The sequence below is a fragment of the Ranitomeya variabilis genome, chromosome 1, assembly GCF_051348905.1.
Source record: "Ranitomeya variabilis isolate aRanVar5 chromosome 1, aRanVar5.hap1, whole genome shotgun sequence".
Classification (NCBI taxonomy): Eukaryota; Metazoa; Chordata; class Amphibia; order Anura; family Dendrobatidae; genus Ranitomeya; species Ranitomeya variabilis.
The window spans coordinates 966,233,384-966,258,042 of NC_135232.1; the positions used below are offsets into that span (position 1 = coordinate 966,233,384).

A 24,659-nucleotide genomic window follows, 5' to 3' on the forward strand; every position below is an offset into this window, starting at 1 on the left:
CTTCCGAGATTTATGCGAGTAAAACATGTATTTACCAAACTTTAGGCCCTAATTTTATTTTACAAGCATATGGTCATTTTCTTATTTGGATGTAAATGCTCTGGAAAGAAGTTAACTGATGCTGTCCAGAGTAAATGACGTTACTACCTGCACACCAGATTCAAGACCGGCAGGTATTGGGCACGTCTTGGCAGGTCGTGTGAGACGTAACGTCATCGCCACTGCTAACCTTCCAATGCGCAAGTGAACATCTATCAACAGTTTGGAAAATTACTCTAGCTAAAACAACAGAGCTCCTGCTATTGATACACAAATCTCTGCTTATGCAGAGTACGGGTAAGTTCACAATGGGCGTTTTTGCTGCCTTTTTTATTTCTGCAGCAAAATCTGCTTTCTTGGCAAGAAAAAAAGCTGCGGCAAGACCGCATGTTTTGGTGTGTTTTTGTTTGCGTTGATGTCGTTATTTTGGTGCTTTTTTTCATGCATTTTTGGGGCTAACTTGTGTCTCTCTGTGCATGCTAATAAAGTTGAGTGCCCCCAAAGGAAAAAAAACAAACCTACTTCCTGTAGAACCTCTAGATCCTTTGAAAAGCTGGCAATTCATGTGCTGCTACAGTAAAATCACACTGACAGGTTAGAATAGATATACACACACATAGAATACATAGATATCTGTATTAATATTAGATAGATAGAATAAAAGCCGGCAATTCATGTGTCGCATATAGTATAATCACAGCGTGACAGGTTAGAATAGAATGGATAGAATAGATATATACACATATATAGATGCTAGTGAGAGACACACGGAAGGAGGTTTGCACTCAAAATCTCACGATACATGGCCCCATTCATTCTTTCATGTACCCGGATCAGTCGTCCTGGCCCCTTTGCAGAGAGCCCCAAAGCATGATGTTTCCACCGCCATGCTTTACAGTAGGTATGGTGTTTGATGGATGCAACTCAGTATTCTTTTTCCTCCAAACACGACAAGTTGTGTTTCTACCAAACAGTTCCAGTTTGGTTTCATCAGACCATAGGACATTCTCCCAAAACTCCTCTGGATCATCCAAATGCTCTCTAGCAAACTTCAGACGGGCCCGGACATGTACTGGCTTAAGCAGTGGGACACGTCTGGCACTGCAGGATCTGAGTCCATGGTGGCGTAGTGTGTTACTTATGGTAGGCCTTGTTACATTGGTCCCAGCTCTCTGCAGTTCATTCACTAGGTCCCCCCGCGTGGTTCTGGGATTTTTGCTCACCGTTCTTGTGATCATTCTGACCCCACGGGGTGGGATTTTGCGTGGAGCCCCAGATCGAGGGAGATTATCAGTGGTCTTGAATGTCTTCCATTTTCTAATTATTGCTCCCACTGTTGATTTCTTCACCCCAAGCTGGTTGGCTATTGCAGATTCAGTCTTCCCAGCCTGGTGCAGGGCTACAATTTTGTTTCTGGTGTCCTTTGACAGCTCTTTGGTCTTCACCATAGTGGAGTTTGGAGTCAGACTGTTTGAGGGTGTGCACAGGTGTCTTTTTATACTGATAACAAGTTTAAACAGGTGCCATTACTACAGGTAATGAGTGGAGGAAAGAGGAGACTCTTAAAGAAGAAGTTACAGGTCTGTGAGAACCAGAAATCTTGATTGTTTGTTTCTGACCAAATACTTATTTTCCACCAGAATATGCAAATAAAATGATAAAAAAAACAGACAATGTGATTTTCTGGATTTTTTTTTCTCAGTTTGTCTCCCATAGTTGAGGTCTACCTATGATGTAAATTACAGACGCCTCTCATCTTTTTAAGTGGTGGAACTTGCACTATTGCTGACTGACTAAATACTTTCTTGCCCCAGTGTGTGTGTGTGTGTGTGTGTGTGTGTGTGTGTGTGTGTGTGTGTGTATGTATATATATATATATATATATATATATATATATATATATATATATATATATATATATATATATATATATATATATATATATATATATCATAGATAGAAAAAAAGCCGGCCATTCAGCAGCCGCGGTACTGTAAAATCACAGCAGGAGCCGACAGGACAGAAGAGATGGATTACATACAGTAAATATAAATCGAATAGGTAGATAACACCGGATTACGTACCGGTAATGCTCTTTTATAGAGCCACGACAGCACCCACTGAGAGAGGGGATCCGCCCCTAGGAACAGGAAACCCTACGGAGAGATAAAAGGGGCGGTCCCCCTCGCTCCCACAGTTTGGGTTACAGAGATTGCGAGGAACCGCCCACAAGTTTTAGTAGGTCATTCTATATTAACATTTCATCTTTGACTTAATCACGTATATTTACAAGAACCAATCACCCTTATCAGTGCTCATATGTAAACTAATATATAAGGGAGGGAAGTGAAGGGGTGCTGCCGTGGCTCTATAAAAGAGCATTACCGGTACGTAATCCGGTGTTTTCTCTTCGCCACGACAGCACCCACTGAGAGACTTTCAGAGATAGCTATTTGGGGGGGATTATCGTGTTAAGAACTGATCTACCGAAACACAAATCAGTGGAAGCAGATAGATCTAATCTATAGTGACTATAGAAGGTAATAGGCGAAGACCAGGTTGCGGCCTTACATATGAGTTCTATTGGAACCTCTGCTCGCTCTGCCCAGGATGATGCTATTGCCCGGGTTGAGTGTGCCTTTACAGTCTCGGGTGGATCTTCCCCTTTAGATGAATAGGCCAGGTATATCGTCTCCCGAATCCATCGAGATAATGTGCCTTTTGTGACACCAGCTCCTTTCCTTTGACCCTGGAAGGAAACAAAGAGAGCCCTGCTCTTCCTCCAGGCGCTAGTCCTGTCTAAGTAAGTCATTACAGCCCTTTTCACATCTAAGGTATGATATTTCTCCTCTTCCTGATTTGTAGGATTATCATAAAAAGTAGGAAGAAGAATTTCTTGAGATCTATGAAATTTAGTACATCTCTTAGGTAGGTAGGAAGGGTCTGTTTTCAGGACGATTCTATCTGGAAATATTGACAGAAAGGGAGGATCTACTGATAGTGCCTGCATGTCACTTACCCTTCTTGCCGATACTAATGCGACAAGAAGAGTAGTTTTGAGAGTAACGTGTTTAATGTGAGCTGAGTGTAGTGGCTCAAATGGGTGACCTGTCAAGGCCTCAAGGACTAGATTAACATCCCAAGGCGGTATGCGGGGAATCTGAACTGGTTCTGACCTCTGGCAGGCTGAAATAAATCTAGTTATCCACCTATCACCCGCTACATTGTGACTATACAATGCCCCTAGAGCAGAGACTTGTACTTTTAAGGTATTAACTGAAAGACCTAAGTCACGTCCTTTCTGGAGAAATTCTAAAATGTTAAGTATAGGAATTTAGTTTGACAAGGCCAATGGATAAAGACTTAGAAACTTCCTCCATACTCTTACATATATAGAAGTAGTGGATCTTTTCCTACTTAATAATAGAGTATTAATTACTTGATCAGAGAAACCCCTTAATTTCAACAATTGCCTCTCAAATTCCAGGCTGTCAACCGTAGACCCTTCACATGAGGGTGGTTGAATGGCCCCTGGAAAAGAAGATCCTGATCCTCTGGGAGAATCCATGGATCTGAGATGGACATAGCTCTGAGCAGGGAGAACCATGGTCTCTTTGGCCAAAATGGGGCAATCAGGATTATATTGGCTTTGTCCTCTCTTATCTTCCTGATTACTGTTGGTAGAAGTATCAGAGGAGGAAAGGCATACGCTTTCTGAAATGTCCAGGGTACCTGGAGAGCATCGAGAAAATCGGGTTTGTCGGATTGGAACATTGAAGCGAACTTTTTTAATTGCCTGTTGTCTCTTGTAGCGAAGAGATCTACCTCTGGTAAACCCCATTTTACGGTTATCATTTTGAAGATTCGATGATTTAAAACCCACTCCCCTTGGTGGAGGGTATGGCGACTGAGGAAGTCCGCTTTTGAATTGTTCACTCCTCTGACATGTAGTGCTGATAGAGACAGTAGATGTTTCTCGGCTATAGTTAGGATGTCTTCGGCTATAGACATGAGTGTTCCTGATCTTGTTCCTCCTTGATGATTGATATACGCTACTGATGTCATGTTGTCTGACAGAATCCTTGTATGTGTTCCGTGTAGCTGCGGAAGGAATTCACAAAGAGCGTGATGGATAGCTTTCAGCTCTCTTATATTAGACGAGTCGTCTGACTCCGTAACCGACCATAGACCTTGGGCTACCTGATCTCTCATATGTGCTCCCCAACCACTAGGACTGGCATCCGTGAATATTGTGTTTGAAGGTTTAACTACCCAGGGGACCCCACTAACCAAGTGATCTGGTTCTAGCCACCAGGATAGAGATTTAATTACGTCTTCAGAAAGGGAAATTTTACCGTCTAGATGACCTTGTAATTTTATTTCCTCATGTAAAATTGCATATTGTAAACACCTTGAATGAAATTGGGCCCATGGTACTGCTGGGATACATGACGTGAAGGAGCCAAGGAGGGACATGCCTTGTCTTAAAGATATTAGAGGTTTATCTATTACCGACTGTACCTTATTTCTTATTGTCAATTGCTTGGATTGTGGTAAGAAACATTTTTGGCTTATGGAGTCTATTATAATCCCCAAGAATGTTTGTCGAGTAGTTGGAAGAAGTCTAGACTTTTCCCAATTCACCAACCACCCTAGCCTCTGCAGGGACGAGACCATATTACACAATCGTTGGTGACATTGTGACGGGGAACTTCCTACCACTAAAAGATCATCAAGGTACGGAATTATGAGGGTATCTTTTACTCTTAGGTATGACATTACTTCCGACATTAACTTAGTGAATACCCTTGGAGCTATTGATAGTCCAAAGGGCATTGCTGTATACTGAAAGTGTCGTATACGTCCATTCAACACAATCGCCACGCGGAGATATTGTTGATGTTCTATAAAAATTGGCAGATGGTAATACGCATCTTTTAGGTCGAGTACCGTCATAAAACAATGGGGAGACAACAGTTTTATGGTGGATCGGATAGACTCCATTTTAAAGGTTTGATTCTGCAAAAAGGTGTTCAATTTTTTAAGGTTCAATATGGTTCTGAAAGATCCATCTGGCTTTGGGATTAAAAATAGAGGGGAATAGAACCCCTTTTTTTGCTGAAGAAATGGGACTTCCACCAAAACCCCTTTGGCTAGAAGGTTCAATACCTCCTGCTCCAAAGCCTCCTGCTGTAACTGGGTTTTTAAAGAAGTCAATAGAAATGAGTCCGGCGGGACTCGGGAAAATTTTAATTTTAGGCCGAAGGCGATGATACTATTTGCCCAAATGTTCGAAGTTATTTTCTGCCATTGATCTGAGAAGGAAGACAATCTACCTCCGACAGGCAGATCTGTTCTAACGGGGTTTTTCCTCAGTTTTGTAAGGGCGCTTCCCAAAAAGTGCTCCTCTCTGTCTGGTGTCTCTAGTGGCCCAGCGATCTTGGCTCTTGAAATCCTTCCTCTTGTTAAACATGGGCTTTCGGAACGCCCTCCTATAAGATGGAAGGTAATTATTATTAGGGAAGCCCTTTTTCCTCTCCCCTGCTTTGGTCAGGATCTCGTCCAGCTTAGTACCAAATAGGTACTCACCCTGACATGGAAGACCACACAATTTGGATTTTGTCTGGGGATCGCCTTGCCAGCCCTTAAGCCACAGGGCTCTACGTGCTGCATTAGTCAGCCCCGCCGACTTGGCCGCTAATCGTATTGAGTCAGCAGATGAGTCTGCCAGGAAGGCTGTAGCACCCCTAATTAAAGGTATAGAGGCTCTCAACTTGTCTCTAGAGAGACCGTTTTTAAGTCCTTCTTCCAAGTCATTTAGCCAGACTAGCATGGACCTAGCGGTGCATGTAGCTGACACAGCCGGTTTTAGGGCTCCCGCACAAGATTCCCACGCTCTTTTAAGGAGAGAGTCGGCTTTGCGGTCCAAAGGATCTTGTAGTGAACCTGAATCCTCCACAGGTAGCAGGGATTTTTTAGATGTGGAAGCCACTGCTGCGTCTACTTTTGGGGCTTTTGACCAGGTCGAGAATTCCTCATCATTAAAGGGATAACGTCTCTTTGAAGATGGTGGTAGTCCCCTCTGCCCCTGGCTTTCCCACTCTTTTTTAATTAAATTTTTAACTGCTGCTATCACCGGAAAGGAGGGTCTTTTCCTTTCGGACAGCCCAGCGAACATTATGTCCTGCTGCGTTTTAGGGGTCTTAGAATCCTCAATGCCCATAGTGTTACAGACGGACTTCACCAGGTTATCTATACTGTCGGTGGGGAAGCACGTATCTTGATCCTCATCCGAGGAAACATAATCCCTAGAAACATCCGAATCTGCATTCTCTAATTCGGAAGATTGGTCAGATATGGGTGAAACATACTCTCTTGTCCCCTTAGGACGCGTTTCTTTTCCCGAACTATGCAGGGCTTGTAGTTCTTCTCTAATCAACACTCTAATGTCCTCAGATTTAACCGAGGCCTCTTCCCGTAAGGTGGAATCAATGCATGGTTTACAAAGTTTCTTTGTGTAACTATCCGGAAGGGGCTGAAGACATATCGCACACTGTTTGTGTTTCGTTTTTTCAGTACATTTTGCCTAGAGTGTTAGAGAAGAGGGGACAGCAATCAGCTTAATAGGGTAGATGTACACTCACCCCAGTGAAGCGTCTGTGAAGGTACCGGCTGACGGGGAGGAGACTGCAGAGGCTTGCTCTTTTTAGAAGATCCACTCCGCTTGGAGCGGCTGCTGCTGCTGGCATGGCTGCGAGGAGTAGTTGCGGTGGCCTCAATAGAAGACATCGCAGGGTCCTGTGCCGAATCCATATTGGACGCCGGAGCGTTACCGCCGGCGTCCTTTTCACATGGGGGCCGCCATCTTCTTCCTGTTGAACCCGGAAGTGCTAATCACTTCCGGGTCGCGGCCATATTCCATATGCCCGCGCTGTCACCGGCACCAGCGCCGTCTCCTCCCTCTCCTCGGAAGCTTTTCAGCTTATACTTCCGGGGGGCATACTGGGGCTCCACGCCGTATAAGCGCTCGCCGAGGACGGCGCAGCGTTCCCCATTACAGCGCTAACTCCCCGCAGACGTTCCGGATGACTTTCTGTGAGCCAGCACTCTCCAGCCCTGGCCTCACAGCGTCTGCCAGCAGAGGGGGGAAGCTGACACCAGGACCCCCGACGCTGCTTCCAGCTCTGGAGCCCTTGCCGTCCTCACAGGTAAACCGCGCAAGCGGCATCCAGGCTAGGCATCCTCTTCTCCGTGGATTTCCCATAGGAACAGGAAACCAAACTGTGGGAGCGAGGGGGACCGCCCCTTTTATCTCTCCGTAGGGTTTCCTGTTCCTAGGGGCGGATCCCCTCTCTCAGTGGGTGCTGTCGTGGCGAAGAGAAAATATAGATGTCCGTGAAACAGAATTAGTACAGTGTGTGCAGCTTACTGTACATGCATTAAAGATTATTTTTCGGAAAAAAAAAAAGGTGTGGGCTCCTGCACAATTTTCATAACCAGCAGAGGGAAAGCAGACAGCTGGGCGCCGATGTTTTTAGCCTGGGAAGGGGGTAATACCCATGGAGCTTCCCAGGCTATTAATATCAGCTCACAGATGTATACTTAGCCTTTACTGGCTATTAAAATGGAGGACCCTAAAAAAAGAAGTAGTGTCTCCCTATAATTAATAACCAGCAAAGGCTATGAAGACAGCTGCGGGCTGATATTAAAGGGACTCTGTCACCTGAATTTGGAGGGAACAATTTTCAGCCATAGGGGCGGGGTTTTCGGGTGTTTGATTCACCCTTTCCTTACCCGCTGGCTGCAATATTGGATTGAAGTTCATTTTCTGTCCTCCGTAGTACATACCTGCACAAGGCAATCTTGCCTCACACAGGCGTGTACTGTGGAGAACACAGAATGAACTTCAATCCAATATTGAAGCCAGCATGCAGCCAGCGGGTAAGGAAAGGGTGAATCAAACACCCGAAAACCCCGCTCCTATGGCTGAAAATTGTTCCCTCCAAATTCAGGTGACAGAGTCCCTTTAATAGCTTAGGAAGGGGCCATGGATACTGCTAAACAGGGTAAAAACATCAGCTCTCAGCCACCCCAAAAAATATGCATCTCTAAGATGCGTCAATTCTGGCACTTAGCCTCGCTCTTCCCACTTGTCCTATAGCAGTAGCAAGTGGGGTGATAGTTGGAGGGGTTGATGTCACCTTTGTATTGTTCGGTGAAATCAAGCCCGGACGTTAGTAGTGGAGAAGCGTCAATAAGATGCCCCCATAGTCACATTGTATGAAAAGACAGACACCAAGAATAAAGTCCTTTAATTGAAAAAAATGACAGACTCCTTTAATAATCTCAATTAAACCATACTTAAGACCTCACATAATTTGACCGAAGCCCTCGTTCTCCTGTAATAAACCAAAAATAATAAAACAACAATATACGATACCTCTGTCGTTCTGTCCCACGCCGTAATCCATGTCTGGGGGATAATTAGTTTTCAACCTGGAGGGTGCGAAGATGCGACCGTCCAGGCTGAGAACCACTGGTGACGAAGCAGCTGCGAGTGACTAGCGGTGACGTCACTGACTAGCGGTGAAGTCACTGAGGCTGCGTTCCCAGCCAGGCTGAACTGCGGTGACCTCGGTGAGATCCCCGCTCTCACGGTGTTACAAAACTTTAGAAAAGTTTAGTATCACCGTAAATGTACTAACCTGAAGAATCATGGTACCAGGTCATTTTTACTAAAAAGAAACTAACATAAAAACAATACCCAAAAAACTAAGGCAGAATTGGATTTCTCTAACAATTTCACAACACTAACATTTTTCCCATTTTTAGCATGATAGACATAAAATGGTGAAAAGGTGGGTCAAAACAAACATATATACATCATATACATTATATATATATATATATATATATATATATATATATATATATATATATATATATATATATATATATATATATATATATATATATATATATACACATACATACATATATATACATACACACACACATACATACATACATATATACATATACGCACACATATATATTCTGTATATAGGAAAATAAAAATTATGGCTCTTGGAACCAGGGCTGTGGAGTCGGAGTTAGTTTTGGTTGGAGTCGGTAGAAATGTACCGACTCAGACTCCAGCATTAAAAAAAAATGTATTAATTCATATGAATTTTATAAATGTTACTCAAATATATATGTTCTATCAAACTATGAACAACAGTGATAAGCAGTTCTGCTGGAGATAGAGACATTTCTTACTTCTTGTGTGTCACTGTTCTCCACTGCCCTTATCTAATCTTATACTTGGTTAACCTCATGGTGCCCCAACCCCCCTACTTACAATGTATGAAACTGAAAGTGAAAATGTGTTGCAAATTCTTAGTAGTAAAGCTCCTCCTCTAGACTAGATGTTTACTAGGTGTGCGTCTTCCAAGCATCTCACAGCTGCTACTCAATAGAGGAAGACAGTAAGAAGTATTATCCTTTCAACAAACTTTGCATCAGTTAACTGTGAGTACATGAGGAATAACAGTATTACTGATCACTATATCAGTTGTACGACCTGGCAATAATTTTGTACAATTGTTTTTAGGAAAAACAATTGTCATTTGGATTGTGGATGCAGAATTAAAAACCTGAGAATGTCAAAGAAGTGTCACATTAAATCAGCTGTATTTGAACGTTTCACCATCACTCAAGATAGAAAACATTATGTCTGTCAGTGTATGACAAATGATCCAGACGAAAACAAATGCTGTGAAGCCAAGATCAGTGCATATTCAGGCAAAGATATAAATGCTCCTACCAGAGCTTCTAATCTAAAGAGACATTTACAGCACTTTCATCCAGAAGTACTGAAAGCAGTGGATGAGAAAGACTGCATCCAAACCAGTGCCCAGCTCTTCCAGCCAAACAAAGGAGCAGAGAACTTTGCAGCCATCAGTTGCCAGATATTTTGTCAGTGACAAAGTTACTGTGACAATGACAGTAGATACATTTAAAAAACAGATCATAGAGCTTGTTGTAAAGGATAGTGTGCCTATTTCATTATTTTCACGACCAGCTTTTATGTGTCTGAATGGGGAAATGGCCCGCAAGCTTGGTGTTTTTCTGGAGAGAGAGAGTATTAGAAAATTAGTAATTGAAGAAACTTTTAAACAAAAGGAAGAACTTAAAGCGAACCTGTCACCCCCCAAAATCGATGGTGAGGTATGCTCACCGGCATCAGGGGCTTATCTACAGCATTCTGTAATGCTGTAGATAAGCTACCGATGTTACCTGAAAGAGGAGAAAAAGAGGTTAGATTATACTCACCCAGGGGCGGTCCCGCTCCGATAGGCGTCTCAGGTCTGCTCCGGCACCTCCTACCTTCATTCCATGACGTCCTCTTCTGGTCTCCACGCCGCTGCTTCGGCGCAGGCGTACTTTGTCTGCCCTGTTGAGGGAGGCACCAGAGCAGACCTGAGACGCCCATTTGACCACGGACCACAGCGGGACCGCCCAGGTGAGTATATTATAACCTCTTTCAGGTAACATCGGGGGCTTATCTACAGCATTACAGAATGCTGTAGAAAAGCCCCTGATGACGGTGAGCTTACCTCACCATCGATTTTGGGGGTGACAGGTTCCCTTTAAAAAAAACTCTCAAGGGACGCTTTCTGTTTCTTAAAATGGATGCCTACACACGTCACAGAGTGAACTATTTTGCCATCAATGTCCGATTTGTTTGTGACAAAAATGAAATAGTTACCAAGACATTGGCAGTAAAAGACACCAAAGCTCATCACACCAGTGAGATTCTCCAGGTCTTGGTGGAAAAGGTTCTGCAAGACTATGAACTTAAAAAAGAGCAAGTTCTTTCTGTCGTAACTGACAATGCTTCAAATATGATAAGTACTATTAAGATAATGAATGAGAGTAATGATGGTGACCAGCAGCTAGAAGAACATTCTGGGTCCACAGACACAGAAATGTTTGAAATAGAGGAACACAGTATTGTAACTGAGGAGCAAACTGAAGTTGCTTCAGATGAACAGCAACATGATAGTTTAAATGATCTTGTTGAAACTGTGTCAATACGTTCTTTCATTCATCACATGCGCTGTGTTGTGCATACGCTACAGCTGGCTATAAGAGACAGTCTGCAAGAAGGACATGCTGCTGCACTGATTGGCAAGGTGAGAAAATTGGCTACTGTTGCCAGAACCCCTTAAGTTGACTCAATTTTGAAGAGACGTGCTGGAAAAGGGGCGATATTGATCAAGCCACACGATGGGGCAGTACTTACTTAATGATTCAGCGCTTGGTTGAACTGAAAACCTTTCTTGTAGACATGGCTAACCCTCAACTGACGCTAAATGAAAGTCAGTGGAATCAGGTGACTGAGCTGGAAAAATTGCTAGAGCACCCATTTACAGTGACTAAAAAATTACAAGCAGAGGACTTAACTCCAGGTATTTTCTTAAAGGAGTGGAAAAACATGATGTTTCGCCTGTCCCAAAGAGAAGGGTTAATTGCAAGTGGCATTGCTACATCAATGAAATGGAGAGAGGAGCTACTATTACAAAATAACATTCTTTTGGCAACTGTTTATGTAGACCCAATGCATCGGATTCTTCTAGATGATCAACAGCTAACTAAAGGAAAAGAAGCTATGTTTGAAATAGCAGTAAGGATGAAAGGGTTGCAGAACAGTCAGGAGGAACAAGAAGAATTTGGTCGTCCTGCCACATCTTCACCCTCATCAACTGATGAAGAATTTAATTTCGAAAAATATATGGATCACAAGGACCGTGCAAAGCGTTCCCGCATAGAAGAAGAGTCATCCCCATCAAAGAACACAGCCAGTACATTTCAGCAGAATTTTTCATGTACACTAAAAGAAATTGAGAAATTTGACCGTTCATCAAAAATAACAGTGCAACAAGCGATTCCTCTGTATCCTGACATTGTCAGAGATGTTGCCCGAGTGGTTACTGCTTTGCCACCAACCCAAGTTAGTGTAGAGAGGTTGTTCTCTGCTCTCAAAATAATTAGATCAGATTTGAGGGCATCCATGAAGGAGGATCTGACAGAGGCAATACTTTTTCTGAGGACAAATTTATAGATTTCTTCTTATTAACTGCATAACAGTGTTTATTGCATATTTACTTACAAGAGTTTAGAAAAGTTTAGAAAAGTTATTTGCTATATTCTAATTGTAATCTAATAAATATAGGTTTTGCTCTAAGTGGTCTGATTACTTATATGATGGTGAGAAACTGAATAAGCACGATGTTAATGTTTTACAACAGTAAATTTATTGTTACGAATTGGCCATTTATGAAGGAGTTGGAGTCGGAGCCGGAGCCGGAACCTGATAAAATCCAGGAGTCGGAGTCGCAACTGTGGCTTACCGACTCCACAGCCCTGCTTGGAACAAGGTAAGCGCTCAGAAGGTAATACGTTCCCCAAAATGTCAGTATTGTATCATAATCTGACCTGAAAAATTATGCTGACAGATCGTTTTTATCACGCATTAAAGACAATATGAAAAAAAAACAGCAAATGCTTTTTTTTTTTTCCTTATTTCACTCCAGGAATTGTTTTTCCCCATTTCCCAGAAAATTATATAGTAAAATTCAAGGGATTACTCAAAACTACAGATTGCTCCAGAAAAAAATGTCTAAGGCTATGTTTCCAGGGTCCGGATTCCTTCAGTATTTGCTGCGGATTGCACGCTGCATACATCCGCAGTGTCCAGATGTTACTGTATAGTGGAGGGGATTTTATGAAATCCACTACTGCAGTGATGCATCCGGTGGTCCTGCGTAACTGGACATGTGGCGCATCTTTCCAGACCGCAGCATGTCTATTTATCTTGCGTAGACGCTCCATTTCCACAAGATAAATAACACAGTCTATGAATATGATGCGGTGATTCCGCATGTGTTCAATGAACACATCCAGAATCACCGCGCGTACAACAAGGGGGCGGCGATTTGGGAGAAGCAAATTATCCGCTACGTTCAAAGCGCAGAGATTCTTGATGGTGGAAACATAGCCTTAGAGTTTTAGAAGACAAGGAGTAAAAAAAAAAATCTAAAAAAAAAACCCCTAAAAGCTATCGAAGCAGCAAGCATGTCAAGACCACATGAGGTTATGTTACCAAGAGAATAAAAAAAAAAAAAAGGAATTGAAAAAAAAATGTATATATAGATAGATAGATAGATAGATAGATAGATAGATAGATAGATAGATATAGATCTTGAAAAAAAAGAGAAGAAAAAAAAAGTGTAATCAATGAAAAATTGCTAAGTCATGAAGCAGTAAAAATTAACTAAGTTTTAATTTATGAGCATTATTGGAGAATGGCATTGCCCATTGGACTTTAGTGAATGGATTTTCCCACCTCTAATCCCTGTAATGGAAAAGTCAATTACTACCAAAACATTGGAAAGCATATAAATATTTAGTCATGTGATAAATATAAGTGGACAGGTTGTCCAAAGAAACCAATTGTTTTTCTACTTTTCAACACAAAAAAAAAAAAGAAAAATTGTGAAATCTAAAAGTCTACCAAAGAAAATTAATTCACTGATCTCTTACTAGTTTTTACAAATTGCTCCAATTTAGACCTCAGTCACACTTTCAGAATTCTACAACCTTATTTAAAGCCGAAACCAAGAGTGGCTCCCATGAACATAAAGACAGCGGCCCCTCAATGGATCAATCACAGAATTTTACAATATAAAATGCATTCATAATAAAATGCCGTAGATCCCTGAAACTTTATGGGGCTGATATACTTTTCTCTGGATATTTATGACAGTACGACTGTATTAACCTGAAATTAAAATGCTCAATTTAATGTTAAGAATGGAAACTTCCAAAATGAACTAAACAACAAATCTGATATGGATTTTAAACTTTAGTACACCAGCTTCAACAGATCTGAGAACTATTTTATTGTAAGTTGAGATATTCAAAACTACGATTTGTCCTACAAAAAGCATGTCTCCATATGACTGGAGAAACAAAAAGTAGTCCACAAATGGAAACCTGAAAGACTTAAAATAAGAGAAACAAAAAACAAAACACTGTCCCTCGTTCACCAATTTATTAGAAACCAAAGTAGTTCAAAAGTTCCCACGACGTTCTGAGGCTGTGGAGCTTCGTTCTGAGGCTACATACAGTTGTGCTCAAAAGTTTACATACCCCGGCAGAATTTTTGCTTTCTTGGCCTTTTTCCAGAGAATATGAATAACACCAAAACTTTTTCTCCACTCATGGTTAGTGGTTGGGTGAAGCCATATATTGTCAAACTACTGTGTTTTCTCTTTTTAAATCATAATGACAACCCAAAACATCCAAATGACCCTGATCAAAAGTTCACATACCCTGGTGATTTTGGCCTGATAACATACACAGAAGTTGACCCAAATGGGTTTGAATGGCTACTAAAGGCAACATCCTCACCTGTGACCTGTTTGCTTGTAATCAGCTGAGTGAGTTTCTGGGATCCAGACAGACTCTTGCATCTTTCATCCAGCCATTGACATTTCTGGATTGTGAGTCATGAGGAAAGCAAAAGAATTGACGGATCTACGGGAAAAGGTAGTTGAACTGTATAAAAAAGAAAAGGGATGCAAAAAGATATCCAAGGAATTGATAATGCCGGTCAGCAACGTTCAAACTGTGATTAACAAATGGAAAACCAGGATCTCTGTAAAAACAAAATCACGGTCAGGTAGACGCAACAAAAATGTCATCCACAACTGCCAGGAAAATTGTTCGGTATGCAAAGAAAAACCCACAAATAACATCAGCTGAAATACAGAACTCTCTGAAAACTAGTGGTGTGGCTGTTTCAAGATGCACAATAAGGAGGCACTTGAAGAAAAATGGGCTGCATGGTCGAGTTGCCAGAAGAAAGATATTACTGCGCAAATACCACAAAGTATCTCGCCTACAATACGCAAAACAGCACAGAGACAAGCCTCAAAACTTCTGGAACAAGGTAATTTGGAGTGATGAGACCAATATTGAACTTTTTGGCCACAACCATAAACATTTGGAGAGGTCAACATGATGAAAAGAACACCATTCCTAATGTAAAGCATGGAGGTGGATCGCTGATGTTTTGGTGATGTGTGAGCTACAAAGGCACAGGAAACTTGGTCAAAGTTGAAAGAAAGATGAAAGCAGCACGTTATCAGCAAATACTGGAGGCAAATTTGTACTCATTAGCCTGGAAGCTGCACATGGGATGTACTTGGACATTCCAACATGACAACGATCCAAAACACAAGGACAAGTCGACCTGTCATTGGCTACAGCAGAACAAAGTGAAGGTTCTGGAGTGGCCATCTCAGTCTCCTGACCTCAATATCATTGAGCCACTCTGGGGAGATCTTAAGCGCGCAGTTCATGCTAGGCAGCCCATGAATTTACAGGAACTGGAGGCCAAGAAGAGTGGGTTGCTTTACCATCTGAGAAAATAAAGAACCTCATCCACAACTACCACAAAAGACTTCAAGCTGTCATTGATGTTAGAGGGGGCAATACACTGTATTAAGAAATGGGGTATGTGAACTTATGATCACGGTCACTTGGATGTTTAAGGTTGTCATTATGATTTAAAAAGAGAAAAAACAATAGTTTGACAATAAATGGCTTCACCCAACCACTAACCATGAGTGGAGAAAAAGTGTTGGTGTTATCATTCATATTCTCTGAAAAATGGCCAAAAAAGCAAAAATTCTGCAGGGGTATGTAAATGTTTGAGCACAACTTTAGGCTTTCAGAAGCAGCCACTACCGGCTCCCTCTGTGCAAGATTTTGTGACTATGATGAGCGATGATGTCAGTAATGTTACAGACGTCACCGCTCATCATAATTGCAAAGTATTGCGGAGCAGCTCCATAGCCTTTGGACTGGTGAACGAGGGACAGTGTCTGGGTTTTGCTACTGTCTTTTTATGTTTTTCAGGTTTCCATTTGTGGACTACATCGGATTCTCTCAACTATGTCACACATGCATGGATTTTTCTTCTTTAACTAAATTGGTGAACCAGGGAGTATTTTTTAAATAAAATATTTGTGTTTTTTTTTCCTTTTTACCTACTTGGTTAGGAATGGAAGTATCTGATAGACACCTTCTCATTACTAACACCAAGGTTTGAGGTCAGCTGTGTTTTTGAACAATTCACAGGTGACATCAACCCCAACTACCATTACCCAGATTGTGAACACAACAGGGCGATCAGGAAAAGCCAAGATGAAGAGCCAGAATTGGCTCATCTAATGTGAGCCGCAGCTTCTTGGGGGCTGCGGGCTGATATTTTTAGGCTGGGTTGGCCTCAATAACCAGGGACCTTCCCAGCCTGATAATATCAGCCTGAAGCTGATGTCAGTGAACCCTAAAGCCATGTGCACACGTTGCGGATTTCTTGCAGAAATTTCCTGAAGAAAACCGGAAATTTTCTGCAAGAAATCCGCATTTTTTTTTTTGCGTTTTTTTTCCGTTTTTTTCGCGTTTTTTTAGCATTCTGCAAGCGTAATTAGCTTGCAGAATGCTAAAGTTTTCCAAGCGATGACTGACAAGTTGGTCACACTTGTCAAACATACTGTTTGACAAGTGTGACCAACTTTTTACTATAGATGCAGCTTATGCAGCATCTATAGTAAAAGATAGAATGTTTAAAAATAATAAAAAAAATAAAAAAATGCTTATACTCACCCAGACATCTCATCAGCGGCGTCCGTTCGTCTTCCTATAGCTGGTCTGTGCGCACAGGGCCTTCCGTGACCTCACGGTCACGTGAGCGGTCACATGACCGCTCACGACCAATCACAGGACAGTGACGTCATCGGCAAGGTCCTTCGCCGCACACCAGCTACAGGAACCGAACGGCAGCGTGCAGCGGTGAGGCGGGAACACTGCGCGGGACATCGAGGGTGAGTATAGGACTATTTTTTATTTTATTTCTTATTTTTTGACCACTTATATGGTGCCCAGTCCGTGGAGGAGAGTCTCCTCTCCTCCACCCTGGGTACCAACCGCACATAATCTGCTTACTTCCCGCATGGTGTGCACAGCCCCGTGCGGGAAGTAAGCAGATCAATGGACTCCTAGGTGTGCGGAATCCCTGCAATTCCGCATTTTTAATGAACATGTTGCTTTTTTTTCCGCTATGCGATTTTTTCGCGGAAAAAATCGCAACATTTGCACAAAAAATGCGGAATACCTTGTAAATAATAGGAGGCATATGTTAGCGTTTTTTTCGCGTTTTTATCACGTTTTTATAGCGAAAAAAACGCTAAAAATCCTGAACGTGTGCACATGGCCTAATGGTGAGGTAAGGAATACCCTTTGAGGCCAAGTGCACACATTGAGTGTTTGGTCTGTTTTTCAGATCCATATTTGTAAGCCAAAACCAGGAGTGGGTGAAGTCAGCTGAATTTGGGCATTTCACATTAACTCAAGATAAAAGATATTTTGTGTGTCACTGTATGACAGATGCCGTGAGCTCAAAATCAATGTATACTCAGGCAGTGATAAAAATGATCCTGCGAGAGCTTCCAATCTAAAAAGACATTTACAATGCTTACACCCAAAGTTTTCAAAGCTGTGACTGAGAAAGATCACAGCGACACCAAGAAATCGGTGCCCAGCACTTCCCGCCATGCAAAGGAGGAAAGAGCGACTCAAAAATCAGTTACAAGATATTTTGTAAGTGACAACGTTACTGTAAGGCTATGTGCACCCGTTTAGGAATTTTTGTGTTTTTTTTCACTATAAAAACACGATAAAACCGCAAAAAAAACGCATACATTAAGCATACTATTTTTAGAATGCATTCCGCATTTTTTGTGCACATGCTGCATTTTTTTCCGCGGCGGAATCACATTCCAGAAAAAAATGCAGCATGTTCATTAAAGTGTGGAATCGCGGCGATTCCGCACACATAGGAATGCATTGATCCGCTTACTTCCTGCATGTGGCTATGCTCACCATGGGGGAAGTAAGCGGATCATGTGCGGTTGGTACCCAGGGTGGAGGAGAGGAGACTTGTTAAAAAAAAAAAAAAAAGAATGAAAATAAATAAATAGTGATATTCTCACTTTCCCGCTCCTCGCGACGCTCCCGTTCCCAATAATGCTTTGCGAAAATGACCTGTGATGACGTGCGGTCTCGCGAGACCACTACGTCATCTGGGGTCATGCCGCAAAGCGTTACTGGAGCATCGTGAGGAGCGGGAAAGGCTGTCGGGGACACCGGAAGGTGAGAATATCATGATTTATTATTTTTTTATTATTATTTTTAACACTAGATCTTTTTACTATTGATGCTGCATAGGCAGCATCAATAGTAAAAAGTTGGTCACTTTTCAAACACTATGTTTGACAAGTGTGACCAACCTGTCAATCAGTTTTCCAAGCGATGCTACAGATCGCTTGGAAAACGTTATAATTCTGCAAGCTAATTACGCTTGCAAAACGCTAGTGTTTAGCGGGAATATGCATGCCAATTCTGCATGCGATATACCCGCGGCAGGAGTTGCAGAATTGCCGCGGAAATTTCCGCGGCAATTCTGCAACGTGTGCACTTAGCCTAACAATGACAGCAGATATGTTTAAAAGAGAGCTCATAGAGCTTGATGTGAAAGACTGTGTACCATTATCATTATTTGCACAAGCAGCTTTTACAGCTCTTAACGAAGAAATGGCCCGCAAACTTGGTGTTTTTCTGGAAAGAGCAAGTATTAGAAAATTAGTGATTGAAAAAGCCCTAGCCAAAAGGAGGAACTTAAAAAAGACTCTCAGGAAACAACTTATTTTTCTTAAAATGGATGCCTGCACAGAGTGAACTATTTTGATATCAACGTTCATTTTGTGACAATAAAAAAATTGTTACCAAGACACTGGCAGAAAAAGATACTCTCTCATCACACTAGTCAGTTTCTCAAGGCCTTAGTGGGATAAGTTCTGCAAGATTATGAACTCAAAAAAGAACAGGTTCTTGCTCTTGTAACTGAGAATGCTTCAAATGTGATAAGTACAATTAACCTGATGAATAAGATTTAAGAAAGTAACCATTACTGACTACCACATTTTTTGTTCTTGATTTCTTTTAGTGTTTCTTTAAGGCCAGAAAGTTGCCATTTGAATGACTTTAGTTTTGTGCCATGTCTGTGATCTGCTTTTTTTCTACAAAATTAAACAACTGAATGAACATCCTCCAAGGCCGGTGATTCCATAATTTTTGCCAGAGGTTGAACTACAGAAGAACAGCAAAATGATTCTTTACAATTAGATGATCTTGTTGAAGCTGCTTCAAAGCTTTCTCATATTCATCACATGCGCTGTGTTGTGCACATGCTGCAGCTGGCAGTAAGAGATAGTCTGCAAGAGGGACATGCCAGAACTCTGATTGGCAAAGTGAGGAAATTGGTTATTGCTGCCAGAACCCCTAAAACTGATTCCATCTTGAAGAAACATGCTGGAAAAGGAGCAATTGTGGATCAAGCCACTTGGTGAGGCAGCACCCATTTAATGATTAAGTGACTGCTTAAGCTGAAGCCCTTTTTTGTAGACATGGCCAACCCTAAGGTAACACTAAATGAAGGACAATGGACACAGGTGGCTGAAATGAAGGCATTGCTTCATCACCCATTTACAGTGATGGACGTTGTGAAAATTCAGCACAACGTGGGCAGCAGATGTAGTTTTTCAACGCATCTGCTGCCCATTGTAAAGTCCCGGGGAGGAGGGGGCGGAGTTCCGGCCACGCATGCGTGGTAGGAAATGGCGGACCCGACGGACGAAAAAACGTTCCCTTGACCGTTTTTTCGTGACGTCAGTCCGCCAAAACACGACGCATCCAGTGCACGTATAGAAAAGTTGTCCTCTAGCCTTAAAGTACTTAGACCAGATTTGACGTCATCTATGAAGGAGGATTTGATGGAGGCAATACTATTTCTCAGAACAAATTCATAGACCGCACAAATGTTATTCAGCATGTTTTTTGCTGAAAACTTTCCCACTTACAGAATAATGTATTGCATATCTAATTTACTAACGTTTCTTGTGTTCTAAGGTTGTATTCCAATAATAATATTTTATGTTCTATCTAAATAGCTTGATTATTGTATCATAATGGTGATTAAAAGCCTGATGTTACAAAAAATGTATCACTTAGGGCAGTCCCACACGTCCAGATAATTCCGGTACCGGAATTGTCCGTGTGCCCGTGCGTTTCTGTGGCACATCAGTGTGGCACACGTGTGTCCCGACTGGGTACCACACGCACCGTGCAGGAGACAGCGCAAGAGATAAGCGCTGTCCCCCCACGTGGTGCTGAAGCCGCCATTCATATCTTCTCTGCAGCAGCGTTTGCTGTAGAGAAAATCTGAATAATCCTTTTTTTTTTTTGTTTCTCGTGTTTAACATAAAGATCCATGTCCCCACCCCCTGTGCGCCCGCCCGCTGTTATTAAAATACTCACCCGGCTCCCTCGCTGGCGCTGCTTCCTGTCCTGGCCGCACCTTCTACTGTATGAGCAGTCACGTGGGGCCGCCGATTACAGTCATGAATATGCGGCTCCACCTCCCATAGGGGTGGAGCCGCATATTCATTTCTGTAATGGGCGGGCCCACGTGACCGCATACAGGAGAAGCTGCGGCCAGGACAGGACACTGCGAGGGAGGCGGGTATTTTAATAACAGCGGGCGGGCGCACAGGGGGTGGGAGGGGGGTGGGGACATGGATCTTTATGGTAAACACGAGAAACAAAAAAAAAAAAGATTTTTCATATTTTCTCTACAGCAAACGCTGCTGCAGAGAAGATATGAATGGCGGCTTCAGCACCATGTGGGGGGGACAGCGCTTACTGTAGCGCTGTCTCCTGCACGGCACACGGACTGCACAAGGACAACGTCCGTGTGCGGTACGTGTTTTACACGGACCCATTGACTTTAATGGGTCCGTGTAATCCGTGCGCTCCCACGAACACTGACATGTCTCTGTATTTGGCACACGGAGACACGGTCCGCAAAAAATCAATGACATCTGCACAGATGCATTGATTTCAATGTGTCTACGTGTGTCAGTGGCTCTGGTACGTGAGAAAACTGTCACCTCACGTACCGGAGCCACTGACGTGTGAAACCGGCCTAAACATGAGCCATGTATGAGGGAGTCTGAGTTGAAGGATGGAATCAAAGAAATTAAGAAGTCGGAGGATTGGCTTACCGACTCCACAGCCCTCTGTGCTAACACCAGTTGTTGGTGTTGCTGCAGGGTGTCAGCTGTCATATAGAGCTCACACCCGCATTTGATTTTGACGGCGCTCGGCCTGATCGTCACAGTGTACATGTACGGCAGTTTGCAGGAACGGAGCTCCCGCAGCATGTATATGGCGCATTTCGTGAAGGGGTTAAACTTACAACATACTCTAACCAAATATTCAAGCACATCCAAAGACATATGGGAAATTAGATTGCAGTGCGGACAGTGATGATTATGTCTGTAAAAGCACTATGGAATTAATGGGGCTACATAAGTGAGATTAATAAACATAGGTGAAAGGTTCACAAATTCATGTCCCTGAGGAAAAATTGAAAAAAAAAAAAAAGTTTGCAAATGTAAGTTTCTTTGTAGCGCTTGATGGTTTTTGCAACTGCACTTGGGGACACTTTCAAAGTTTTCCCAATTTTTCGGACTGACTGACCTTCATTTCTTAAAGTAATGATGGCCACTCGTTTTTCTTTACTTAGCTGCTTTTTTCTTGCCATAATACAAATTCTAACAGTCTATTCAGTAGGACTATCAGCTGTGTATCCACCAGACTTCTGCACAACACAACTGATGGTCCCAACCCCATTTATAAGGCAAGAAATCCCACTTATTAAACCTGACAGGGCACACCTGTGAAGTGAAAACCATTCCCGGTGATTACCTCTTGAAGCTCATCAAGAGAATGCCAAGAGTGTGCAAAGTAGTCATCAAAGCAAAAGGTGGCTACTTTGAAGAACCTAGAATATAAAGGCTGAGTCACACATAACGATATCGTTAACGACATCGTTGCAACGTCACGCTTTTGGTGACGTAGCAACGATCCCGCTAACGATCTCGTTAGGTGTGACAGCGACCAACGATCAGGCCCCTGCTGGGAGATCATTGGTCGATGGGAATGATCAGGACCTTTTTTTGGTCGCTGATCACCCGCTGTCATCGCTGGATCGGCGTGTGTGACGCCAATCCAGCGATGTGTTCACTTGTAACCAGGGTAAATATCGGGTTACTAAGCGCAGTGCCGCGCTTAGTAACCCGATATTTACCCTGGTTACCATTGTAAAAGTTAAAAAAAACACTACATACTCACCTTCTGATGTCTGTCACGTCCCCCGGCGTCCACAGGGTTAAAACTGCTTTCGGCAGGAGCGCTGCTAATATGCACGCGCTGCTGCCGAGAGCTTCCCTGCACTGACTGTCAGCGCCGGCCGTAAAGCAGAGCACAGCGGTGACGTCACCGCTGTTACTGCCGGCGCTGACACATTCAGTGCAGGGAAGCTCTCGGCAGCAGCGCATGCATATTAGCAGCGCTCTTGCCGAAAGCAGTTTTAACCCTGTGGACGCCGGGGGACGTGACAGACATCAGAATGTACTGTTGTTTTTTTTTTACTTTTACAATGGTAACCAGGGTAAATATCGGGTTACTAAGCGCGGCCCTGCTCTTAGTAACCTGATGTTTACCCTGGTTACCCGGGTGCTGCAGGGGGACTTCGGCATCGTTGAAGACAGTTTCAACGATGCCGAAGTCGTTCCCCTGATCGTTGGTCGCTGGAGAGAGATGTCTGTGTGACAGCTCCCCAGCGACCACACAACGACTTACCAACGATCACGGCCAGGTCGTATCGCTGGTCGTGATCGTTGGTAAGTCGTTTAGTGTAACTCCAGCTTAAGACTTATTTTCAGTTGTTTCACACTTTTTTGTTAAGTATATAATTCCACATGTGTTAATTCATAGTTTTGATGCCTTCAGTGTGAATGTACAATTTTCATAGTCTTGAAAATACAGAAAAATCTTTAAATGAGGTGTGTCCAAACGTTTGGTCTTCATTGTGTATGTATGAGATATATATATATATATATATATATATATATATATATATATATATATATATATATATCATTTTTTTTCACATCATCACATTTATTTTTTTTCTGCATTTTTTGATACTCTATATAGTAAAACGAATGGTGTCAGAAAACTACAACTCATCACACAAAAGAAAACAATCCCTCATATGTCTATTTTGGCAGGAAAAAATATGAAAACGTCATTGCTCTTGGCAGAGGAGGAAAAAAACAAAAGTGAAAATAACTAATTGCTGACGGCTGGGAAAAAGGGGATAATAGGATGTTCTGGAGCCTGTGTGACCCCCGCTGCCAGCCTGACATGTAACCCCAGGCCTGATCTAGATCCAGACACCTGCGCAGCCCTCCATGATCACAGCGCCACTGCATACTGTTTACTGTCACTAAGCCCTTGTTACCACCCATCTCTCTCCATAGACCTAGCCCAGCAGGGGGAGGAATGGGACAAGTAGGCTCATGGAAACATTGCTCTGCCTTGTCAGGACCGTCACTAGTGTCTGGCTGATAACAGAGAACATGGCAGTGCCGCCCAGATAGCGGACCTCGTTTCCTGCCCTTATACACGTGTAACGTTTATTTGTCACCATTGCACAGTATCTGCAGTATTGTACTGGACTGTACCCCGCGTCTCTGGCATGCTTGCAGCTGGTGCTGGCACTCCTCCTCGCTGGTCTCCTGACATGGAGCTGACGGTTACCACACTGACCAGGCGGCTGCCCAGCCCGCACCAGAAGAAAGAAGCCACCACGTCTACTGTCACGCAGCAGTAAGGGCGCCGCCATTACTACGCGCCAGCAGCCTCGTCGTCCTATCCAAGAGACCTTTGATGACGTCACAGTCAGCTGACATTGTTACTAATGTACCACGTGACCAATTCATCCGTCAGCGCGGCTGATTCAAACGTTGCTGTGAATTGTTTGCCAGGTGTAGGTGTGCGCGGCGCTAGGTCACGTGTGCTGTGTGGGGGCGGGGCACTGCGGAAAGGAATGAATACGGGGGGCTTCTGTCGCATATGGCGGCGCTGGCAGAGGGGTGAGTACCCCCAGCAGCAGGTGCGGGATGCCCGGCCCTCTGCTGCCTAGAAGACGGCTGGTGTCACGGTAGCGTCTGTAATGTATGAGGGAAGGGTCAGAAGAGTGTTGATTAACCCCTTAAGTTCCAGCCAAAGAGCCAGGCTTTATGCCTGAAGCTTAATTTTTTCGTCACCTTTTTTATTTTTGCGCTCTTTGTAGACGTGCCTTTTTTCATCTTTTTTTTCAGCAATGTAGTCATGTGAGGGATGATGTTTTTTTTTTATGAGCAAATCTATTCCCCGGATCCTGCGGCTCTCCTCCTACGTGCCAAAATCACCGGTGCCTCTTCATGGTGACATTCTACTAACCCGAGGATTTCGGCCTGGTGATGGTGTGTCGCAGGGTCCTGTTTGGTGGCCACGACACTGACCAAACACTGAGGAAG

At 43.0% G+C, this 24,659-nt stretch overlaps 1 protein-coding gene across 1 annotated transcript in view; it reads right to left on the reverse strand.

Annotated features, from left to right (window-relative positions):
- The window catches only part of GATB (glutamyl-tRNA amidotransferase subunit B), a 219,163-nt gene extending 195,103 nt beyond the window's left edge, over positions 1-24,060 (reverse strand). The window contains exon 1 of the mRNA XM_077279319.1: positions 23,823-24,060. Coding sequence (XP_077135434.1) covers positions 23,823-23,983 — 161 coding nt within the window. The 5' untranslated portion in view covers positions 23,984-24,060. The remainder of the gene's footprint in view (positions 1-23,822) is intronic.
- Between the last annotated feature and the right edge of the window lie 599 nt (positions 24,061-24,659).